Source organism: Molothrus ater, chromosome 4 (assembly GCF_012460135.2).
Source record: "Molothrus ater isolate BHLD 08-10-18 breed brown headed cowbird chromosome 4, BPBGC_Mater_1.1, whole genome shotgun sequence".
In the NCBI taxonomy this organism is placed as follows: Eukaryota; Metazoa; Chordata; class Aves; order Passeriformes; family Icteridae; genus Molothrus; species Molothrus ater.
Window position 1 is genome coordinate 39,676,516 of NC_050481.2, and position 19,984 is coordinate 39,696,499.

A 19,984-nucleotide genomic window follows, 5' to 3' on the forward strand; every position below is an offset into this window, starting at 1 on the left:
CACCTGTTTTCATATACTTCAAAGTATCCAGCTATACAGAGCAGCCTGATTTAAATGTGCTTCTCTACTTGACTTAAATGTACTTCTTTAATTGAATTCAGTAACCTAAATGCTTTTAGTTAGACTGGAGCCATTGGTGAGGGGTTGAAACCAGATGATTTTTAAGGTCCCTTCCAAGCCAAACCATTCTATGACTGATTCTACGATTGTGTATTGCATTATGCCCATGTCTCTTACTCAATTCAAGATTAAAGCTGACAGTATGAAGTTGAATTTCTCTGTTGTACAGAGAAAAGTTGCTTTGTTTAGAAATTTTATACTACTTCCTGTATGAAGTGATATAAAGTGATAGTACATAGGAGACTGCTATGGAAAAATAGCTGAAAGTGTGGCATGACTACAGTGTGGGTGGGCAGGATGGTGGAAATACAGAATGTAAGCAGTATTTTTAAAATTGCATTTGGAAAAAAAAATGAAGTAATACTTTAGTAATATTAATATAATTGAAAAAGATCATGAATCAAACCTGGACTCACAATAACTGAAAAACTTTGTATCAATTTAGTAATAAATTCAGGCATGCAAAAACTGTGTTTTATTTACCATTGGATACCTGTTAAAGGGAAGAGGGGGCTATTAAATACCTCTCAAGTAGTCATTGTTCCCTTTCAAAGACTTTTGTAATTGCAGAACAGTGTAGTGGTCCTACAGAGGGATCCATGTATCATGTCAGTGACATTTTGCACAGGAACAGAAGCTGACCCACAAACACGGGTGGCATTATTCAGTGCAGGTTTGTGCATGTTCATCTTTTCTTACAAAATCCTCACAGCACTGTTTGCAAACTGTGTAAATTGGAAAACTGAGTTGTAGGACACCTTTTTCTATTAGAAGACCTAAGGAGGTAGTGCAGGTTTTGTTAAATTTTTACTTTTTGGAAGTTTGAGTCAAATATGATTTAGACTGCAGGTAAAGTTATTTGGTCTTAGATGGCAGTGAGAATGACTTCATTGTGTTTATCAATCAGAACAGTTCACTGTTAGCCAAGTCTCAAGATCAATTTAATTGCATTCTATCCCTTTCAGTTTTGCTGGAGAAACCATTCCTATGCACAGTTTTATATCTTTACTATTCTGGAATACTTAAGTGCCTAAATTAGATTAAATGCCCTAAATACCTTCTTGAAGCTGCTAGAAGAGAGGGCAAATCAGTAAAGAAAGTATCAAATCAGTAAAGAAAAAGATTTCTTTTCCTTCATAGTATGCTGGGCAGCTCATTCCTGGGTGCTAAAAAGTAGAGCCATGAGCAGTCTGGCTCATGTGTGTGGCTATATCACAGCTATTGTTCAGTTGCTATTCCATGAAAATTAGATTTAGGTGCTAGAAAAATATCACCATTCAGGAAAAGAGGGACCTGAAGCAGTGATATACATGCTTTGACAATTTTATTTAATTACATAAGTTATTAAATACTGTCAAGGATACATTTTTAAGACCTTAGAAACTGCTATCTTAATTGCAACTGCTATCCTAAAATGACTCCAAAATCTATTGCTTTAAATACTAGCTGCCCAAAATGAGTTATTTGGATAGTACAATGTTTAATCTTTTTAGTCACTGTAAATGTCAGCTGTAGGATGAAAGGATTTAAATGGTCATGTTTTTAAACCTAAGGCCTGAGTACTTTTACCCGTCTGAAGCAGTGGAAGGATAGAGACCTAAGAACATTTTGGCTTTCCACTACCTGGGCTTTATTGATGAGCAAATTTTGCCTATTGGGTAGGCGAGTGCTTCTCAGTAGAACTGCATCAGCTTGCTTTGCAAGGTATTTATATGAAGGCATGAAATAATATATTAGTGACTTTGTGATCTCCCAATGAGCAAATTAATTACCATTCAGTGACACGACAAGCGCTGTCTCTCAAAATCCAAGGCAGATATTAGACTTAGTGTTTTATGCTTCCTGGCTGCAGTGCAAGATGTGTCCTGATTGGCATCATGACAGATCCTTTTTTGTTATGCTGAAACATGGCCCCCTGCAGTGTCTGCCTGATTCAGTGGGTAACTTCTGTAAGCAGCATACGGTGTCAGTATGTTCTGGATAAATTTGTGGCCTTGAGCTAAGCACATAACCTTCTGCCAGAGGTGGTTTTTTTCTTTTTTACCTTGTGTAATACAGGAATGATAATACCTACCTACCTCACAGGCATTTTGGGAAGATTAATTAGTCTATGTTTGCAAAATGCTTTGAAGATGAAAAGCACTGTAAGTGCTAAGTAGTATTATAATCTCTCATTGTTATACTAGTAACTTCTTAAAGCAACAATAAGAAGTTAATTGGTTTTCAGGTTCCAGGTGATAAGGATATGTTGACTTTTAAAGTTATTCTATTAGCTGCAAAGTGGTATGAAGAAAAACATTTCACTTTTATTTGATTAGGAGTATATTTAGTTCACGCTCAGTGATATGCACACATGCTCTAAGGTATTCATTGAGGTGAAATTGGCCCCTTGTGGGTCATGGCCTGTAGATGAGCTACAGACCTAGAGACAAAGGGTAATTGTAATTCTCCTGGGAGAAATCAGCCTTGGTTACTGGCAGCACAGTGCTTGTTCAGGTAGTTATACACAGATGCTGCAATCCATAGAGCAGAAACCTTGTCTTCAACTAGTCCAGTTGCAAAATAGCAGAATTAAGTTCTTGATCATAATGATTATTTGTAAGGTGACCAAGGCCTTCACAAGGATTTTCAGCCTCATGGAAAGGAAGATAATGTAGAGAGTCTGTAAGTGCTTTTATATCTTTCCATAGCTCATATACGGAGATGTATGTGCTGCTTCTGTTCAAAATAAAAACTAAACAGTGGACTGGGGAGATGAATGGATCCCATGCATGGCTATAAAAGATGACTTCAATATGTTAACATCTACAGAGAGGATAAAGGTAGAGCAGTGTGCAGTTAGAGATGGGATGAGGAGAGGAATGAAAGAAGCTGAAGAGTCCCTGTCTCTCCTCCCTGTTGATTTAGTGCTTAGGGCTGAGAGTCAGGGCTGGAGGCCAAGCTGTGAGTGATTGCTTATTCCATCAGACGGCAAATAAATGCATAAAGTGAAGCAGAGATGTAAAATGGGGGTAATTTCTCAGAAAGTTCCTTGATGCTGTTTGAAATTAGTTTGTAAAGTGTCAACTTACAGGCTTGAGAGCCAGTACTCGGTGTTACTGAGCTTATTAAAGCCAAAAGAGGAAATGGCAGAGCCAAAGGAGCACATTTGCTTCAAGCTTTATTTTTCTGCCTTTTTTTCTTTTTTAGTGCCATAAATATTGCTGAGTGGTAAATCTTTTCATGTCTTCAGCATAATGGACATTTTGCTAGAACATCTAAATTAAAACATTGCTACGCTACGTTTATTATGGGGGTTCACAGAGTGGAAAGCCTTTTGGGGCATTGTGACAGGAAGCGTGAGAGATAGAGGGAATGAGAGGTTTTCATTTCTGCAGAAACTTTTGGGTCAGTATTCTGGGTTATTGCTTCCATTTAGCTACAGCAGTGGTCTGAGCACTTCTTTCTTTCCATGCATCCAAGAGTCAATTCCCATACACGTGGAATACTTCTGTATGAAGTTCCACAAACTGAAATGTATGGGTGGCTTCAAGTAGGCACATTGGGGTTTTACTTTTTACTTTGTACCAGTTCCTAGCCTGTAGAACTAATTGAGTTTTCTACCATCCTGAGAGACATATCCCTCTGGGTCCGGTCCATCTGGTCACTTGTGGTGGCAAATATGCTTTTCCTTCATGGAAAGGCATAAATAACAGTAGAGTTTCTCACCCCCTTGCATGCAGGAATAGCAGTAAACCTGAGCTCCAGTTTGCATGCATGCTTCATGCTGCCTCCCTCTTGCTCACCTTCCTTTCCCATTTCAGGCTGTATGTCATGTCATTAGCACAGTACTGGCCCTAATGTGGCAGTTCATACCTGTCAGATCTGTCTTTGTAGGCTCCTTGCAGACTGGATATCCATCATCTCTACATTGCTTACCCTTGGGTCATATTTTCTTCACATCTATCAAATTTAGGCTTTTTGTAATTCTTATTTTGTAATAAATGGCTGCTTGAATGTTGATATTTTGGTCCCAGGATTCAAAGATTAAGAGAGATGCCTAAACTGTCTATACTGTCATTCTGCTTGTGATCAAGATGTTGTGTTCTTTGCTACTCATGGAGTTGTATTTCTTTTCTAAATCCACAAATCCTATTTTTTCACCTCTTGCAGCCCATGATTGGAACAGCTGTGTTGGATTCTCCTAATTTAGTTTGTATATTGTATAATCATAGTCATAAAATCAGATTTTAATATAAAATCCCCAAATTTGGAACCATAATGTTTAAATTATTAGTTCATTTAGTGGAACACGTTTGCTTCGCAGCTTTGAATTGTGCAGTTGTGAAATTATCTTCAGCTGGCTCTAATCTTACTCTGTGCTAACTTCAGATGGGCTTGATGAACAGCCCTTTATCCTTGTACTGGTTTAAGAAATGCTTCTTATATTCTAGTCTGAGGATTAGGACTGTAGATCCCTCACCACTTCAGGCCTAAGAGGGAATAAAATTATGAGTTTCCCATACTGCACAGGAGAGTCTGTGTGTTTGAACCTTCATTTGGTAGACCAGTGACAAGAGGATGACTGTGTTTCATACACATGAATTCTTCCCTACATCTGAAAATAAAAACTTTCCAAGGCTATCTTTTCAATTAATGTTTCCTTGTGATTCTGTAGTAGCAAAAACATGTCTCAAGTTTGAAATACTGTATTTCCTGCAAATATGCAAATATATGTGTAAATTTTTCTCAAGAATTGACCTGGGGTTTGAGAAAAAGCTCTTCTATCAAGAGTAACACAATAAGTAGAGCTCAGAGAATTCACAGTATCTGGCACTAACCTTTGCAGAAGTCACCAACACCATGACTTATGTCCCCAAATGCTTTTAAAAGTCCATAAGGAATGTGAGAACTGTGATTAATATTTGTTGAGAATAATGAGCATTTGAAAATTATATGCACACTTGATGAGATTGAATGTATTTCAATGCTCTTTGTTATTATGTGGTTTACTGGAAATATTAGAGAAGCAACTGTCTTTCATATTAATCTTACAGCTCCACTCTAAATCAGATAATGACAAGAAAAGGGGGTTAAGATGGAAAAGTGAATAGAGCAGAAAGGTCAAGAAAAAGAGATTAGAAGGTGACAAGGAAGATGGTTGTGATGAGTGAAAAGAAAAACAGGGGAATTAAGAACAGGAGGAAAATATAATTCAGTGGATTAGGATGGTTTAAATTTTCACAGATAATTTGCACAAAAGCAAAAACAAGGCTGAAGTAATAACAACAAAATACTATAGCAAATCAGAAAGATAATGTTAGCAAAGGGAAAGCTCAGTACTTGTTCAGTGTTCACTGCAGTTTCTTGCATCCTGGTGGACAGAATTCTGCACATACAGTTTCGAAAACTCCCTTTTACTAAATATATTGTGAAGTTTGTGTGACAGAATGGATGTATCACATCTGTTAGTCATTCTCTCTTTTGTGCAATTGCATTCTACCCACCTAACATTCTGACTTCTGGAGACAGTGTTTGTACACCCCTTGTCAGAGTTTTTTAGAGCATCTAAGATATCTGTTTTGCTATTTTTAAAAAAAGTCTCTATCCTTTCATTTTAAGCAGATTTGTTATCCTACTGTACATTTATTTCCACATTCTTTCTCTCAAGACATTTCCTTACAAGTGACCTTATTCTAAGTGTGAGCTCTGCATAAAGAGCTTCAGTAGGAGAAATGTATCCCCTACATAGTGTCTAAATATGAAATAAAAAGGAAGTAAGTACTATTCCCATATCAGAGTAGCAGAAAACAGGATGGTCCTTGCAGGAACACTTTGATACCAGTGCTGCTTGTACAATAAGCTTATATATAAATGTTCTATTATTTAGGATGTGTTTGTATGCAATAATCTACAGACAGAAAAGAAAAACTAGAGAAAGATCTTTTTCCTCATTTGCTTTCTAAAGAAATGAAACTACTTTTAATTTAAAAGAAAAATTAGGATGAGGTAGCAAGTCAAGGAAATGTAAGGGAGATCTAAAGCATTGTTTTGCTTGTGTACAGCTTTAGATGTTTCACAATTTTACCATGTTTGGTACAAGTATTTTTGTCATGCATTTTCACATAGCGATTATTGGGAAAATGTGCTTGATTTTTGAATGCCTCAAATGTGTTCTAGGCAGGTAGGAAAAGGTGAAATACAAAGGAAGGATCGATTAGAAAGGGGACTGACAAGTAACGAATGATGCAGAGAGGCAGATATGGTGTGATAGATTATCAAGAGTCAAACTGAACAGAATTTAAAGTATGAACATGGATATGTTTGGGACCTCTGCCTTTTTGGTAGTGTCCAAACTGATAGGACAAAACCAAAGTCAGCAAAGACACTCACACTATAATTCCTCTGTTTAAAAGCGAGGGGAGTTGGGTGTATTTTTATGCTAACTAGGCAGGTGCTTTGGAGGCTTTTCAGTTTTTTTTCCTATGGTCTGTTGTTGCTAAAACCTGACTTGTCAATTTATCAGTGGTTAATGAATTAGTAAGGACAGTGCTGATGGCTGGAGATGCTGACAAATTTTCTTTTGGCAACTTTTATTCATTCCTTCTGAAAGAAAGGATTCTTTCTCCTTTTCATGGTTTTTAAGATAATATCTCTGTGTTTATATTTAGTATAGATCCAACTTAAAGCAGACACTGACAACTGAAGAACCATGGGACCTTTTCTTTTGTTTAGTAGTCCTCTTCAAAAACCCATTTCCACAGATAACATTTCCAAATTGAAACTTAAGTTATTATGGAGGTCTTTGAAGGACTTCCCCAAAATAGGATGGGGAAAAAAATGTAGCACAAGTGCAGCAAGTTTCCATTTAATTCCAGCTTGTAACTTACAGCTTTATAAAGAACTACACCATTTCTGCATATGTTAAAAATTCTTATAGCAGTATTTGATTAAACTAAAAAAAAAAAGCACATTTCTAGATGATGTAACATGTGATTCTGGCAGAGAAATATATATAAGCATATTATCTTTTAAGAATAATAATTCTATATATAGACTTATATGTATTGAAAGTATGTTGGAATCCTTTTTTGTGTAAGTGATGGAGTAAAGGAGATGCACCAATCCTACATGGATCACTGCTTACACAGAAAGTTGCAACATAACAGGTAGGCATGTTGCTGCACAAGCTTTAGGAAGTTATTTTAGAGTTATTAATTAATTAGTTTTGCTCTTGTCGGCACAAACGGAGGATGTCAGCAATCCTTACAATACCCATAAATTGATATTCCTAGCCAGGAGAAATGCAACATCTAATAGTTGAGTGGTAGTAAAACAGCATTACTGTCAGTTTTTAAAACTTAACTTCATGACATATCCCAAATAGTCTAAAACACTCAAAGTGTCTCCAGAACAAGTCTCCTTGAAATGTTGTGTCTAATTTTGTTTCTAATTTTCACTTCATACATTTTTTAAAGGAAAGGGAAAAAAAACCCATAAAGCATTATGGTACCTGTTAATTCTGTACCTCCGTTTTTTTCTCAGGAATTGGTTCATTACAATGGCCAAGCTGTTTTTAAGTCATTATGAACTCTTGAGGCACTTACTGTCAGTGGGAGAAATTGCAAATGTTAAAGTGTAAGAAACCATTGTGTAAATCCCTCACATGGAAATCATTCTGGAAAGATGAGTGAGAAACTCTGAACACAAGAAGAACATCCTCAATTCATGCTCTTTTTCTCACTGAGCTCATACAACCTCTTTTTCAGCTTTTAATTTGATTTCATAGTGTTGTCCATTATCAGGTAAAAGCTCCCAGCTAGTCTGCTACCCACTAGGTCTGCATCCCAGCTGTATTCAGCTTCCCCTGGATCCTGGAAGATTTCCTGTTTTCATTGTTCAGAAACCTTAAGACAATATAAAATTTTTCTATTACATGTGTATGATTTCCTTTGGGATTTGAATTTTTGAATTTCTACAGAAATAAACATTTCATTTTTCCATGTCAGCTTCTCAGTTTGGGCTTCATGGGTTGTTTGGGGTCTGTTTTGGTTTGTTTTTTCATTTGTGTAGGCAACTTACATGGACTACAATCCTCTTAGTGAAGCTCTTAGGAAGGCTTTAGGTCAGAAGATTATGTAGCCTGATGATTCTAAAGCTGTTACAACATTTCTGGGCTATGTTGTAAAACTTCTGAGTGTAGTGAAAAGCTCTAATATATTGAATGGGATGAGGAGACAGTATTCAAATCTTCCCCCTTTTCTGTTTTGGCTGTGCAATGTCATTTTGTGAGGTTTTTTACCATTCACAAGAGAGGGGAAAAGATTTTACATAGAGATAGGACATTGTAAACTTCAAGTTAAAAATCCATGACTAGATGGTAGGTGGTATGTTATGCTTGAGACCAAGTCTCCTGTGAAGCTCCTGAAGATGTTCTGGAATGCCTCATGTGGTTTCACCTGGGTGCTTATGACAAGGAAAGAAGTGTGTGTGTAAAAAGTCTTTTTGCAGTGGGGGGAGCAGGGGCTGTGTGCAGCAGGCTGCTGGGGGAGCTGCAGGGTGTGATGCTCTCCTGCTGCTGCAGCTGCCCTGCCTGTGGCTCAGGGGGCAGCGGCTGTGTCTGTCTGCATCCTTCCTTGCCTTCACCTCAGCACCATGAGCCTCTGGGGACCACAGCTCTAACACCTTGTCCCATTGAAGTCGGCAGCAGTTTTGTTACTGACTCCAGTAACCTTGTCTTTGGTCAGAATGCCTCTTGCCTTTCCATTTTGCTCCTCAAAATGCTCTTTTTAGAATAAATAAGGTGCTGCATGTGCAACTGTGTTTACTCCTTATCTACCCCATGTGTGTGTAGAGACACCACATACACATGTGCACAGAGGCTTCTTCTGTATTTGTATCTGATTTTAGGCAACTGCTTGAAAAAGTAGATTCACCTACTAATGTACCAATAAACCAGTGTTCTAAAGTGTCACCCTTAGCATATATCCACAGAAATGCAAAATAATGAGCATTTTAGACACTTTACTACTTTCAGCTCTGACCCTATTACCACTGGGTGGTTTGTTTGGCCTGTTTCCTTTGCTGATTAGTTTCAGCTCTCAATAAAACCCAGGAAGTCACATGGCATGAGAGCTTTAAAAAGTTACAAGATACTATCAGTGTGCATGATAATCCCCTTTCTTATACCCTTGACAGTGTTCAGACAGAGTCATAAATATGCTTGCTCCTTTATATTTACCTCCCCAGCTTTATTTTCATTCAAATGTCTATTCACAGCTGCATAATAAGTAGTTTGATCTGTACCTAATTGTAGTCATTGATTTTCATAATTTATGAAAGTCATTGTCAGAATTCATGTATGGTTCTGACTGCGAAGAAACTTGCTGCAAGAGCTTCAGGTGACTGCAGGAATAAAATAATTAACCAGATCACTTTAAAAAAAGTCAATGACCAGTGCATTAACTGTTAATATTTCAGGAATTATTTGCACTTCTGTATTCATACTTTTGCAATTCTATTTCTTTCTCATGTGTAGAATTCTGTTCTTGACATATTATAAGCTTTAATTATCTTGCTAGTGTGTTTTTATGTAAATGACTAATTACAGAGAAATTAAGATGCCTGTCAGATTCAAAAATTGAATGTGTGTCCTAATTTATTCTCAGAGCTGCGAAATTATTGTGGGCTAGGGTGGAAAGGTATTATAGATATAGGTATGCAAAGGAGCTTGCCAAGTGTCTATATATCATAAAATGTCTTAAATCTACAGACATAAAAGTGGGACGAAGACACAGCCATTAAAAAGGCAGTCATTTTTGAGTGTCGCATAATTTAGACACTCCAAGTTATTGAAGTGTCACAAGTTTATTGCACCTAATTTATTAATACAATCATTGGGATTCACTTATGTCTCCTGCTCTGCCCCAAAACAGGCTAAAAGTCTGTTAAAATGCACAGAGTCTGCTTCAGCAGTAAAAGTGTAAAATGCTTCTCAAAATATAGTGACATGAAAAATAACAATTTTACTGTAATACTTGCAGGTAACAGGTGGTTGTATTTCTGTTTGTAATTGTGTATTAAAGTGGGGCAGAGAAATCAAATAAAAACCAGGTGAATTTCGTTCCTGTTTAGCTTTCCCATTACCACATTAGATGATGTTTCTATGGGGAAAATAGCCTCTTGCTTTGGCCTCTAACAAGGACAAACAAAACACTCTCCCCAAAACTAACCAAGTAAAAATTCTGACAAATACCTTGTTAAGTGCTTTTATGCTTGGAAAAATAATTTTTCTTTGAAAAAAGGAAAAGTTTATAATTTTTTTTAAATCCTTTCATGTACTGAATTGGCTTTTCTTAGTTAGGAGGTTCTGTTTTGTTTATTTGCTAGCCAGGATCACTTTTGATGCATTTGAGCAGTTGACAAAATACTGCTGAGAAGAGCTGGAGACAAAAGAATCCACTTGATTGTAATACAGGTGGAGTTTTGACAAAACACCTTATGTGATATCTAAGACAGTTATACACATGAAGAGTGTTTTTTTTACTTTAAAATTCTTTAAAATAAAATAATTAAAAATTTCTCATCTTTTGTTATCTTTTTTTCCCCTAATCAGGACAGAATTTTACCCTAAGGCAGTTAGGAGTTTGTGAACCAGCAGCTCGTCGAGGACTGGCATTTTGTGCGGAAATGGGGCTCCCCCACAGAGGTTACTCTATCAGTGCAGGGTCAGATGCTGATACTGAAAATGAAGGAGTGATGTCTCCAGAGCATGCCATGAGACTTTGGGGCAGGGGGGTCAAATCAGGGCGCAGTTCCTGTCTGTCGAGCCGTTCCAACTCAGCCCTCACTCTGACTGATACCGAACACGAGAACAAGTCCGACAGTGAAAATGGTAAGTTCTTGTGCATATGCCCCTATATAAATGAATGTTTATTTGCTGTTTTGGCTGACACTCAGTAATTTTAAATCATTAAAGGAATGGCCTTGAGTTATTTGCCTTCTCTTTTTTTTTTTTTTTTTACCTTCTCTGTTTTTCTTTTCTCTCCTCTTCCCATAAAAGTCAATATTCAGTATCAGTCCTAACTAACACAACCTTTGGGTATGATGCTTTAGCTGTAATTTTGAAAGAGTTTAATCACAAGAAAAGATTATTCTGTATCTCAGGCCATGTCACCTGTTACCCTCTTGGGAAGAGCTAAGTGGTGATAAAGTTCTTCCCAAGGCTAGCTTGCATTCAAAAGTTTCATTGTAAACTGTTCTTCAAGACATCTTGGAGAAGTTGCAGAATCTTAGAATGGATGAGTGAACTCAAAGAATAGCTTATTAACAGGGCTCATGTGATTGAAAAAGAAATTTGATTGTGCTTTAAACTTCTTAGCTGATGAGAGCAATTGGAATTGTAGTGAAGAGGGACATGTGGCCTTTGATGTGCCTGGGGGACTGGATTACTGTGCAATTAAAATCTGCAACAAAAATCTTAGCAGCTTTGTAGGATGTGGGGTATGACCATTGTATGTTAAGTCTTAGAGTTTAAATGAAAATAGGTTAATACAATTGACTGATTCATTTTTAAAGCTTTTCAAAGTTGTTTTTTTACCTCCTCTTGAGGTTATGAACAGAATCTAATGTGGTGTTAAATGCTAACTGTACCAATCTTAACTTTTATTTGCAGAAGATTTTCAGCTTTGCTAGAATTAAAACAATTAATTCTTCTATTAACTTCATGACTTTCTATGTGAAAAACCCAAAAGAGGAATAAAGAAAAATGAGTAACAATGAAAATTAGTGATGGCTATTGCCTGTATGTCTACATGTCTTTTTATTAATTTATTAAACCTGTCTGCTTGGCTGTACAAAAATTAGAGCAATTTTATTGCTATCCTCCAGCAATGACTGTAACACACAGTGGGAAACAGCTATGTAGGTATGTATGTATGGAAATGCTTAAAAGCTTAATGCACTTTTATTTTAAACTACAAGCAGTGAAGTTTAGTCCTTCTTGTTTATTATTTTAACTTCAGCTTGAGAAAGCAAAACCAAAGCTATAATTCGCTGTTATTCATACTTATTTTTCTGCTGGTGACTGTTTCTACATGAAGATAGCTGTGCAAAACCACTGTCTCAAATGGGACCCTCCTTTTGTGTTGGATATAATGCTACATAGTACCTGAGCAGCTCTCAGTGTTCACTGGTGTCTTGTGTCATGCTTGGAAAATTTGTTTTGAGTCTGAGTCAGGTTCTGAAAGAGGAAGACACAAGTACTTGCCTACCACCTTTTGGCAGTGGAGTTCCTGTGTGATAAAGCTTGGTATTTCAGCTGCAGAGCAATCTAGAATAACTTGTTGAGCAGTTCTGTAATTTTGAAAGCTCTGTGGTGAAACAAATTCTCTTGACCTTCTTGTAAAACCCTTGGTAATTGATCTTGAAAATATATTTTTATGTGCACATGCATGCACGCACTATTTCCATAGGAAGTCATATCTTTGCATTACTAAAGCGGTGACTGCTTCAGAGGTACCATAGGTTTGGTATACTTTTTAATATATTTTATGCTTACAGTTTTTTGAAAAGGAAATTAGCTGACAATCTGCCAAAACATCCTCCATCAGCTGAAAGTTAGTGTTTTGTTTTTACATGTGTGAGAAGACTGTGAATGTGTTAAAAAATGCATTATTCTGCAGTGATTAAAATTGTAGAAGGAATGTCTGGTGTTTGATACAACTTCAGCGAAAAGTTTAGCCACTAAAAAGGATTACAGTTGATTTATTTATTAATAGGGAGGCCAGCTGGTCCAATTTAAGAATGTACTGGGACTGCTGTGAAGCTAATGAAATTTTGATGGCTTGAGAGTTCCCTAGGGTTATGAAACATCTATAACTCGGACCATGTCATGGGTCGCCGTTTCAGTGGAGATGTTAAAAGGGTGAAAAGCTTAATCTTCTTTGGTATTTTTTCTCTGAATTTTTGTTTCCACTGAAAATGGAAGACTTGGCTTAGAAATTGCTTTATATACACATCATTGGAACTCAGTACATTTAATGTTCACAATAGAATAGAAAATACAATTTAAAGCCAGGGAAACGGTATCGCCCTGGCTGCCACAGGTGCTCTAATCAAAGGGCTAAACTGCAGGTGCAAGTTTTGTTAATTTATGGCCTAAAGTTAACAGCTGTGCCAGTGCACTGTTGAAATCTGACAAATCTGATAAGGCATTGAAACCAATGTGAGAGTTACAAGTCCTCTGCACTGCATCCCCCTCTGCTGTGTGGGAAAGATTCCTGACTGTGTGTTGTTGGAATTGTTTTACAGGTAAATGCATTTCTATGCATGCAGCATGTTTGCCTCTAAGGTAAAAAAGGAGCAACTGGTGATGATAAGCAAAGCACAACATCACCAGATTGTACTTCCTTCACCTAAAGACCTCAGTGTTTCAGCAATCCCACTGTTCACCATTGAAACCACTCACTGTTTAAATAGTCCATTGCCATCATCAGGCCTTATTGGAGTTAATGGGACTTGTCAAAATGATGAGAACTTTGACTCGTTGTATGGGCTTATGATCTCAGGATTAGCAATTTGCTGAATGTACTTGGGGCTTTCTTTCTTGCCAATTAGGCAGGAAGAGAAGCTCAGCATCAAAATAGCATTTCCTTCCCTTCCTTGCAACTGTAATGTACTTGCTCTTCTGAAATAGTTGTTGATTGCATATCCCTCAGGAAGGCAAAACTTGCAATTCTGCTGCATAATTGCAATAAGCAAGAAGAAATAGTTTGTTGAAAATACTAACCTTTTATTTGTCAAAGTCTCAATAGTATGTTTCTGAAATCCTACAAAAGTGACTTAAAGTTTTAAATAATCTTGGGAGGTTTAGAGGTTTTTTTAAACAAATAACATTGCACATTATCAAGTTGGAAAATTTTAAATATACTAAGAATATACTGTGACTGCCAGCAGATCTTAAAAAAAACAAAACAGAACACATATCAAACATAGGATTAATAGATGTAGTCTCACATCAAAGGTTGTTTTAGGATATTTCTCAGTAAATAATTCTGAAAAGAAATATTTGACTTCATTGAAGTTCCATGTATGACTTTTGACATCATATTGTGAGAGATTTGTCATGTCAGCCTGCCTGAAGGAAGGCCTGCATCTGTTAATCTGGGCAGCCAACCAGTGTCACGTACAGGGTGATGTATCAGTTGGAGCACACTGAGCATGCACATGCTTTTTCAGGTTTTCTTGTCTATTCTCATTGCAAGTTATTTCATAAATGCTGCATCAAGAAATTTATGTTGGTAATTGTTCTAGGAGCTGCTGCTTTGAAATACAAGCCGGCTGTCTCTTACAAGCTTGCCAGTAATTTTATGTTGTTAAGCTGTTCTAAGATTACTAAAGCTTGTCTTTTAAACTGGATAAATATTCCAGGAGAGTATGAGCTAGAAGTTGTAGTTAGGCTTCAAATGGCCCATTTGCTTAAAGGGTCAATATATTTTTAAGGTATCTTCGAATCCACTTCTATATTTAAATTATTTTTTAAACCCATTAATCTGCAATCCCTGACTTAATGAGACATCATAAGGTTAATAAGCAAAACACAAAAGTTAATTGAGCAAGTTATTCCAGAAGTGCAGCACCTTTTTTTTTGTTTTGTTTTAAATTTACTTATTTATTCCTCCCTGTAAAATTATATAACTGGTTTTATTTGTGCTTTTTGTGTGCTGGCCTGAAAGTCAGGCACCGATTCTGACTGGAAAGTCACTCATATTAGACCAAAGTCTTTGGTCAAGTCCATGTCACCTTCTACTCCTTTGGAAGCAGTAGTGATGGTGCTTCTGAAAAAGGGTGAGGCACTCCAGAGACATGCATGCCATGTAGCTGACTGCCACAAAAACTACCTGGGCACACAGAAAGTAGCTCTGATGGGATTAGAAGGTGGGCCTTTTTTTTTTTTGTGTTTGTTTAGTGAACGTTTTGCACTGATTGGTGTTTATTAGAAAACCAGAGAAGATCAGGATATAGCTAAATATAAAGAATGGAGGGAAAAAGGGAGTCAAGTTCATGGCCTCAGGCAGTCATTCTGAATTGGTTAGATAAATGGTTTGAAACTTAGACCAATTTTTCATGGATACAGAAAAGTAGATATTGCTGGTAGATTGTTTATTGCTGAGGGCTCTTATAAGGAGAAAATATCACTTTATTAACTGCATGGGCACCTACTTGCTTCCTCTCCAACTCCAGACAGTTTCTGAAGATAGCATTCTTGTGAATCTAATACTGTCTTGTCCTTCCAGAATGATGAATTTACTGGCATTCAGATCTCTGAAACCCAAGAAATACATTGGTAAGATACTTGCCAAGACATTTTAATCTGTTGTCTCTAACCCAGTTCATCTATAGCATATAATTGAACTCTGCATTATTAAATAATGCACATAATTCAGGAAGTAGTGTCACATGCTTTCACCCATTTAACATCTTTCTTTATGCTAAGGCACAAAACTTTATTTAAATGGAACCTATTGAATGGTAGCTGCACCTGCTAGCCAAATGCTGAGCCTACAGCAGGCTCAGCAGCCACATAGCTGGTGAATTAATCCTCATCTTACTGCTATACCACCAATTACAATTTCTTCACTTTTTCCCACAGATTTCCATCTAGCAATTGTCTGCTCCTCATTAAGCATGCCAATATGCCTTAAATCTTGCTTTGCTGCCAAAAAATTTCATGACCAGGAAATCAATCTGTTTTATTTTTGACAGAAGTCAGCTCTGAAATAATATTTAATATTTAACAGGCATATAAATTTTTCTTTGGTTATGGAGACATGTAGCAGAAATCCATAAACAAAAGTAATTTCTGGTTTTGTAAAATATTATAAGTTTTCTTTAGTTATGCCAGTTTTCAGATTCTATTATGACAGTAGTCCTGTGGATGTATTTCAGTTAACAATCTAATTGTTAATGCAAGTGAAAATCAGGTTCATAATTCCTTTGGCTAGTGGTAGCCAAAGAGGCAACAGCTGGGCTGATCTTTTTGCAGTAATTTTGTGTGATCTCCTGGGTTTCATAGATTTAAGTGTCACTGAACTTGCTGTTAAGGAAAGGCCTTAGGTTCCAAAGGACCATCTTAATTATGGTGGAGTTTGGTGTAGACTATCAGGCCAGGGGGTGAGGCTCTTTGACAACACTTGGATAAATTTTCTGATGTGCAGGAGCTGTAGGTTTAGCAACACTGACACCAATGAAATTAGAATTGGGATCTGCAAGGAAAAACAAAGCAGAAAATCTCAGAGAATTTGCTCTTGGCTCTTAAGTCTATAAATCTTTCTAATGTTAAGGAATGGTAAAAGAGATGTTTAAAGACCAACTGTCATATGTCAGAATTTCTCCAAAAATCTGAATTTTAAGGGGAAAAAACACCATGCAGAAAAAGGAAGGAAGGTCAAATTTCAGAGGAAGAGCTTACGAAGATGTTTCAGGAGGACTCTGGGGAGGTCTGGACAAATAAAATTGAGACAGAATCAGTAAAAAAGTAGAGTTGAAACATGAATACTAAGAAAAAGAAAAAGAGGGAGTTGATTTATTACATAGTAATGAAAGAAGACTATATTGATGTTATGTTTTCTTTTGATTGTTTTTCTTTTTCAGCATTTGCTACCTGAGTAACTGATCACAGAGCTAATATTTATACTCTTAAAGAAAGGATTAGAGGTTGCTTAGATAAATAATTTTTTTCCTGCATGTATAGAGTGTCTACAGGTTCTGGGCTTTTTATGATTCATGCATGAGAAATCATTGATGATGGATATGGTTCTGGAAGGTAAAAAAAACAGAACAACTTCAGAAGGGGCAAAGAGAAAGGAGGAGAAACCTTTCTAATCAGTTAGATGGCAAGCATCCTAGGAAAAAATCTGTTAAAAGTTTATGCTTTATAACAAGCAAGAAGAGACATTCTACATCATCTCAGGGCAGCTGTTCTGGTGGCTTAACTAATTTAGTTGTGATTTTTTCCCCCGTTATATCGAATTAGAGTTTCATTTGCTGCAGTTGGGACCATTGCTTTGGGTAATGGAAGACCAAAGTTGGATTTCTACCTTTTGCCTTTCAGGCTCACTGAGCTTCTCCTCAATTTGTATGCTTCAGCACTCCAGTCACCATGGGCAGTCTTCACTGAATTCATTCCAGTTTATCAGTGTTGTACTGGCACGCCCCAAACAAAATATTGTCATCTAGATGTGGCCTTCAAATGCTGAATAAAAGGGACTAATCACTTCTCAGGGTATGCTGGCTCCATTCTTCTGAATACAGCCCAGTATGTGGTTAGGCTTATTGTTGAAAGGGCACACTGCTGAACTTGTCCACATTGACTGCCCAGCTCCTTCACTACAAAGGTGATTTCCAGCGGGCTCCCAGCTAGTACTGTTACTGTGGATACTCTGCCTTTGGAATTCATGAGGTTTCTTACAGCCTGTTGAGATCCCTTCAAAAGGCAGTCCTGACCTGCAGTATGCTGATCAATCTTTCCAGCTGGGTGTCATCCACAAGCTTGCTAAGGACACATTCCATCTTACTCATTCTCAAGATGTTAAATGTAGTACATAAAAACATCATTCCAATATAAGCTTCAGATGAATGCCATTAATGTTGACCAAGAGTTGCTCTTTGCACTACAGAGCACTACTCTTTCAGCCTCTTCATACAACCAGTTTTCCACAAAATGCTCTTTGCAGCTCACCCATTCAGTCCATCTCTCTCCAGCTTGGCTACCAGGGTACTATGGGAGTTCACTCTGAAAACCTTGCTAAAGCCAAGGATAACAGTATCTGCTGCTTTCCCTTTATCTACTGAGACACCTAGCTGTTCTTAGAAAGCAGTCAGGTTGTAAGGGTATGATTTGCCTTTGGTAAACACGTGTTAGCTGTTATCATTCACTTTCTTTTCCTGGAAGCCTATCCCAGCATATGAAGGATAACTCCAGCAGTATTTGTTCTATCATCTTCCCTGGGAGACCGAGGTGAGGCTGCTGCCTCTGCTTTCTCATATGTTCCATGCCCATCTTGAAGATAACATGATCTTTTGTTTTCTAAAGAGTCAGCAGGAACTTTCCCCCATTGCCATTACATTTCAAGGAATCAGACAGTGGCCTTTCAATGGCATTGGTCATCCCTGCCAGCACCAGTGGATGCTGCAAGTCTGGGCCCCTGGATTTGTCTATGCCCAGCTTGCAGAAGTGGTGCTTTACAGCTCCCACTTCCTCTGCAGAGCAAGGGCTTCTTAACCATGCTGGGCTTCCCCATCCCCATCCTGCATGTCCAGGAAACATTTCTGTTTCCTCCTGGGTACATCTCAGAGTCACAGTGGTCATTGGGCAGTGGCGTTTGCTGTGGTATGTGAGGGTTTCTTCCACAAATGTATGTGTCTTTGTACACATACATAGTACTACTGAAAAAATTTGGCTGCTGCATTCAGTGCAGTGCTAGGACAGAAGTGGTGTCTCCATGACTGGTTTGGGGCTACATTCTGAGGCCAGTGCCAGCCAGTTGGAGGGCTAGAGCAAGGTTAACCAGCATAACCAGAGGTTTGAAATACAAGACACTAGAAGAGACTGGGAGAGAGCTCAGCCTGTTGCCCCCAGTGTGTCCTGCCTAGATACTGTGGCTATTACAAAGGCCACAAATGGCAAAAAGGACCAGAAGCAAGCAGTGCAAATAGCAAAATGTTGAAGTTAGCTCAGACAAGGGCATTCCTAAAGTAACTCAGAGAAATAGATTGCTGGGGACCATGTGGATATTTAACCATCTAATGTATTTTCCAAGACAATTTTTAAATGCTGCTGTAGTTGCTGTCAGTCCGTGACGAAGCGGGTGCAGCACAATATAAATTCTTCACTTCCTTTCTGGTTTTGTTTTTTGTGAGTCAAGTGTCTTATTCAACCCAAAAATTAGTCAGCAGGAAGCATGTTGATAAAATTAAGGCTATAAAAATGTTGCTCTGCAATTTAATATAATACTAATGTTTATATATTGTTTTTCTCTTCTAACTGGAAATGGTTAACTTTTCATAGACTTTTTTTTTCTCATTTTAATTTTGATATAAAAATATTGCTGTTCATTTCCTCTAAACCATATGTGTTCTTCTGGATGTGCAAGGCTTTATATGTGAGGTTGCCATAAGAGTAATGTATGCTTTGCACATCTGTGAACTGATGATCTGATGTTTTGATTTGGAATGTGGTTTTGATGTCCTTGAAAAATCACAGTGGTAGCAGTAAATTGTTTTAATTAATGAATTAGAGAGCAGCAAATTTGCTGAATCAGGTTTATCCACATAATTATTACTGAAATAAAAAGAAGAAAAAAAATCTGTCCAAGCTGTGAGATTATCTGGTTATCATTAGAAAGCAAGTTCCTCAGCTACTGCTTCTCTAATTTCCTGTATAGGTATGTCAATACCAGGGTGGGGGTGTATATACACACACAGATATTTATATATTCATCAGCTAAAACCAATTGAATGGCAGAGATAAAGTCTAAATAGTAGTGATCCTATATAAAAAGTAGGATTATTCATATTCAGTTGTTTTAAAGATGTTTTTAAGCTTAATCTAATTTTGATGTGAAATAAGATTTTAATTGCATTTCCTTGTATAATTATGTCATATTGAGAAATAATCTAATAATGATTTCAACTTTAAAGTAAATATAAGCTGTGCAATTGTAAGAGTATCAATAATAATTATAGGTAACAGCATTTGTATGCTGGTCAAATAACAGCTGGAGAAAATTTGTCAAGTTTTTTTTTTTTTTACAAAAAGCTGCAAAAGCTTTTGGAATAGATAGTTCTTTAACTCCTATTAAAACCATGTAAAGGCTTACTTTGG

The 19,984-nt window shown here is 37.2% G+C and overlaps 1 protein-coding gene across 6 annotated transcripts in view; it reads left to right on the forward strand.

Annotated features, from left to right (window-relative positions):
• TENM3 (teneurin transmembrane protein 3) overlaps nucleotides 1–19,984 on the forward strand; it is an 880,089-nt gene that overhangs the window by 571,319 nt on the left and 288,786 nt on the right. For all 6 annotated transcript variants that reach the window (XM_054514645.1, XM_054514646.1, XM_054514647.1 and 3 more), the window contains one exon: nucleotides 10,715–10,993. In XM_054514645.1, coding sequence (XP_054370620.1) covers nucleotides 10,715–10,993 — 279 coding nt within the window. The remainder of the gene's footprint in view (nucleotides 1–10,714; nucleotides 10,994–19,984) is intronic.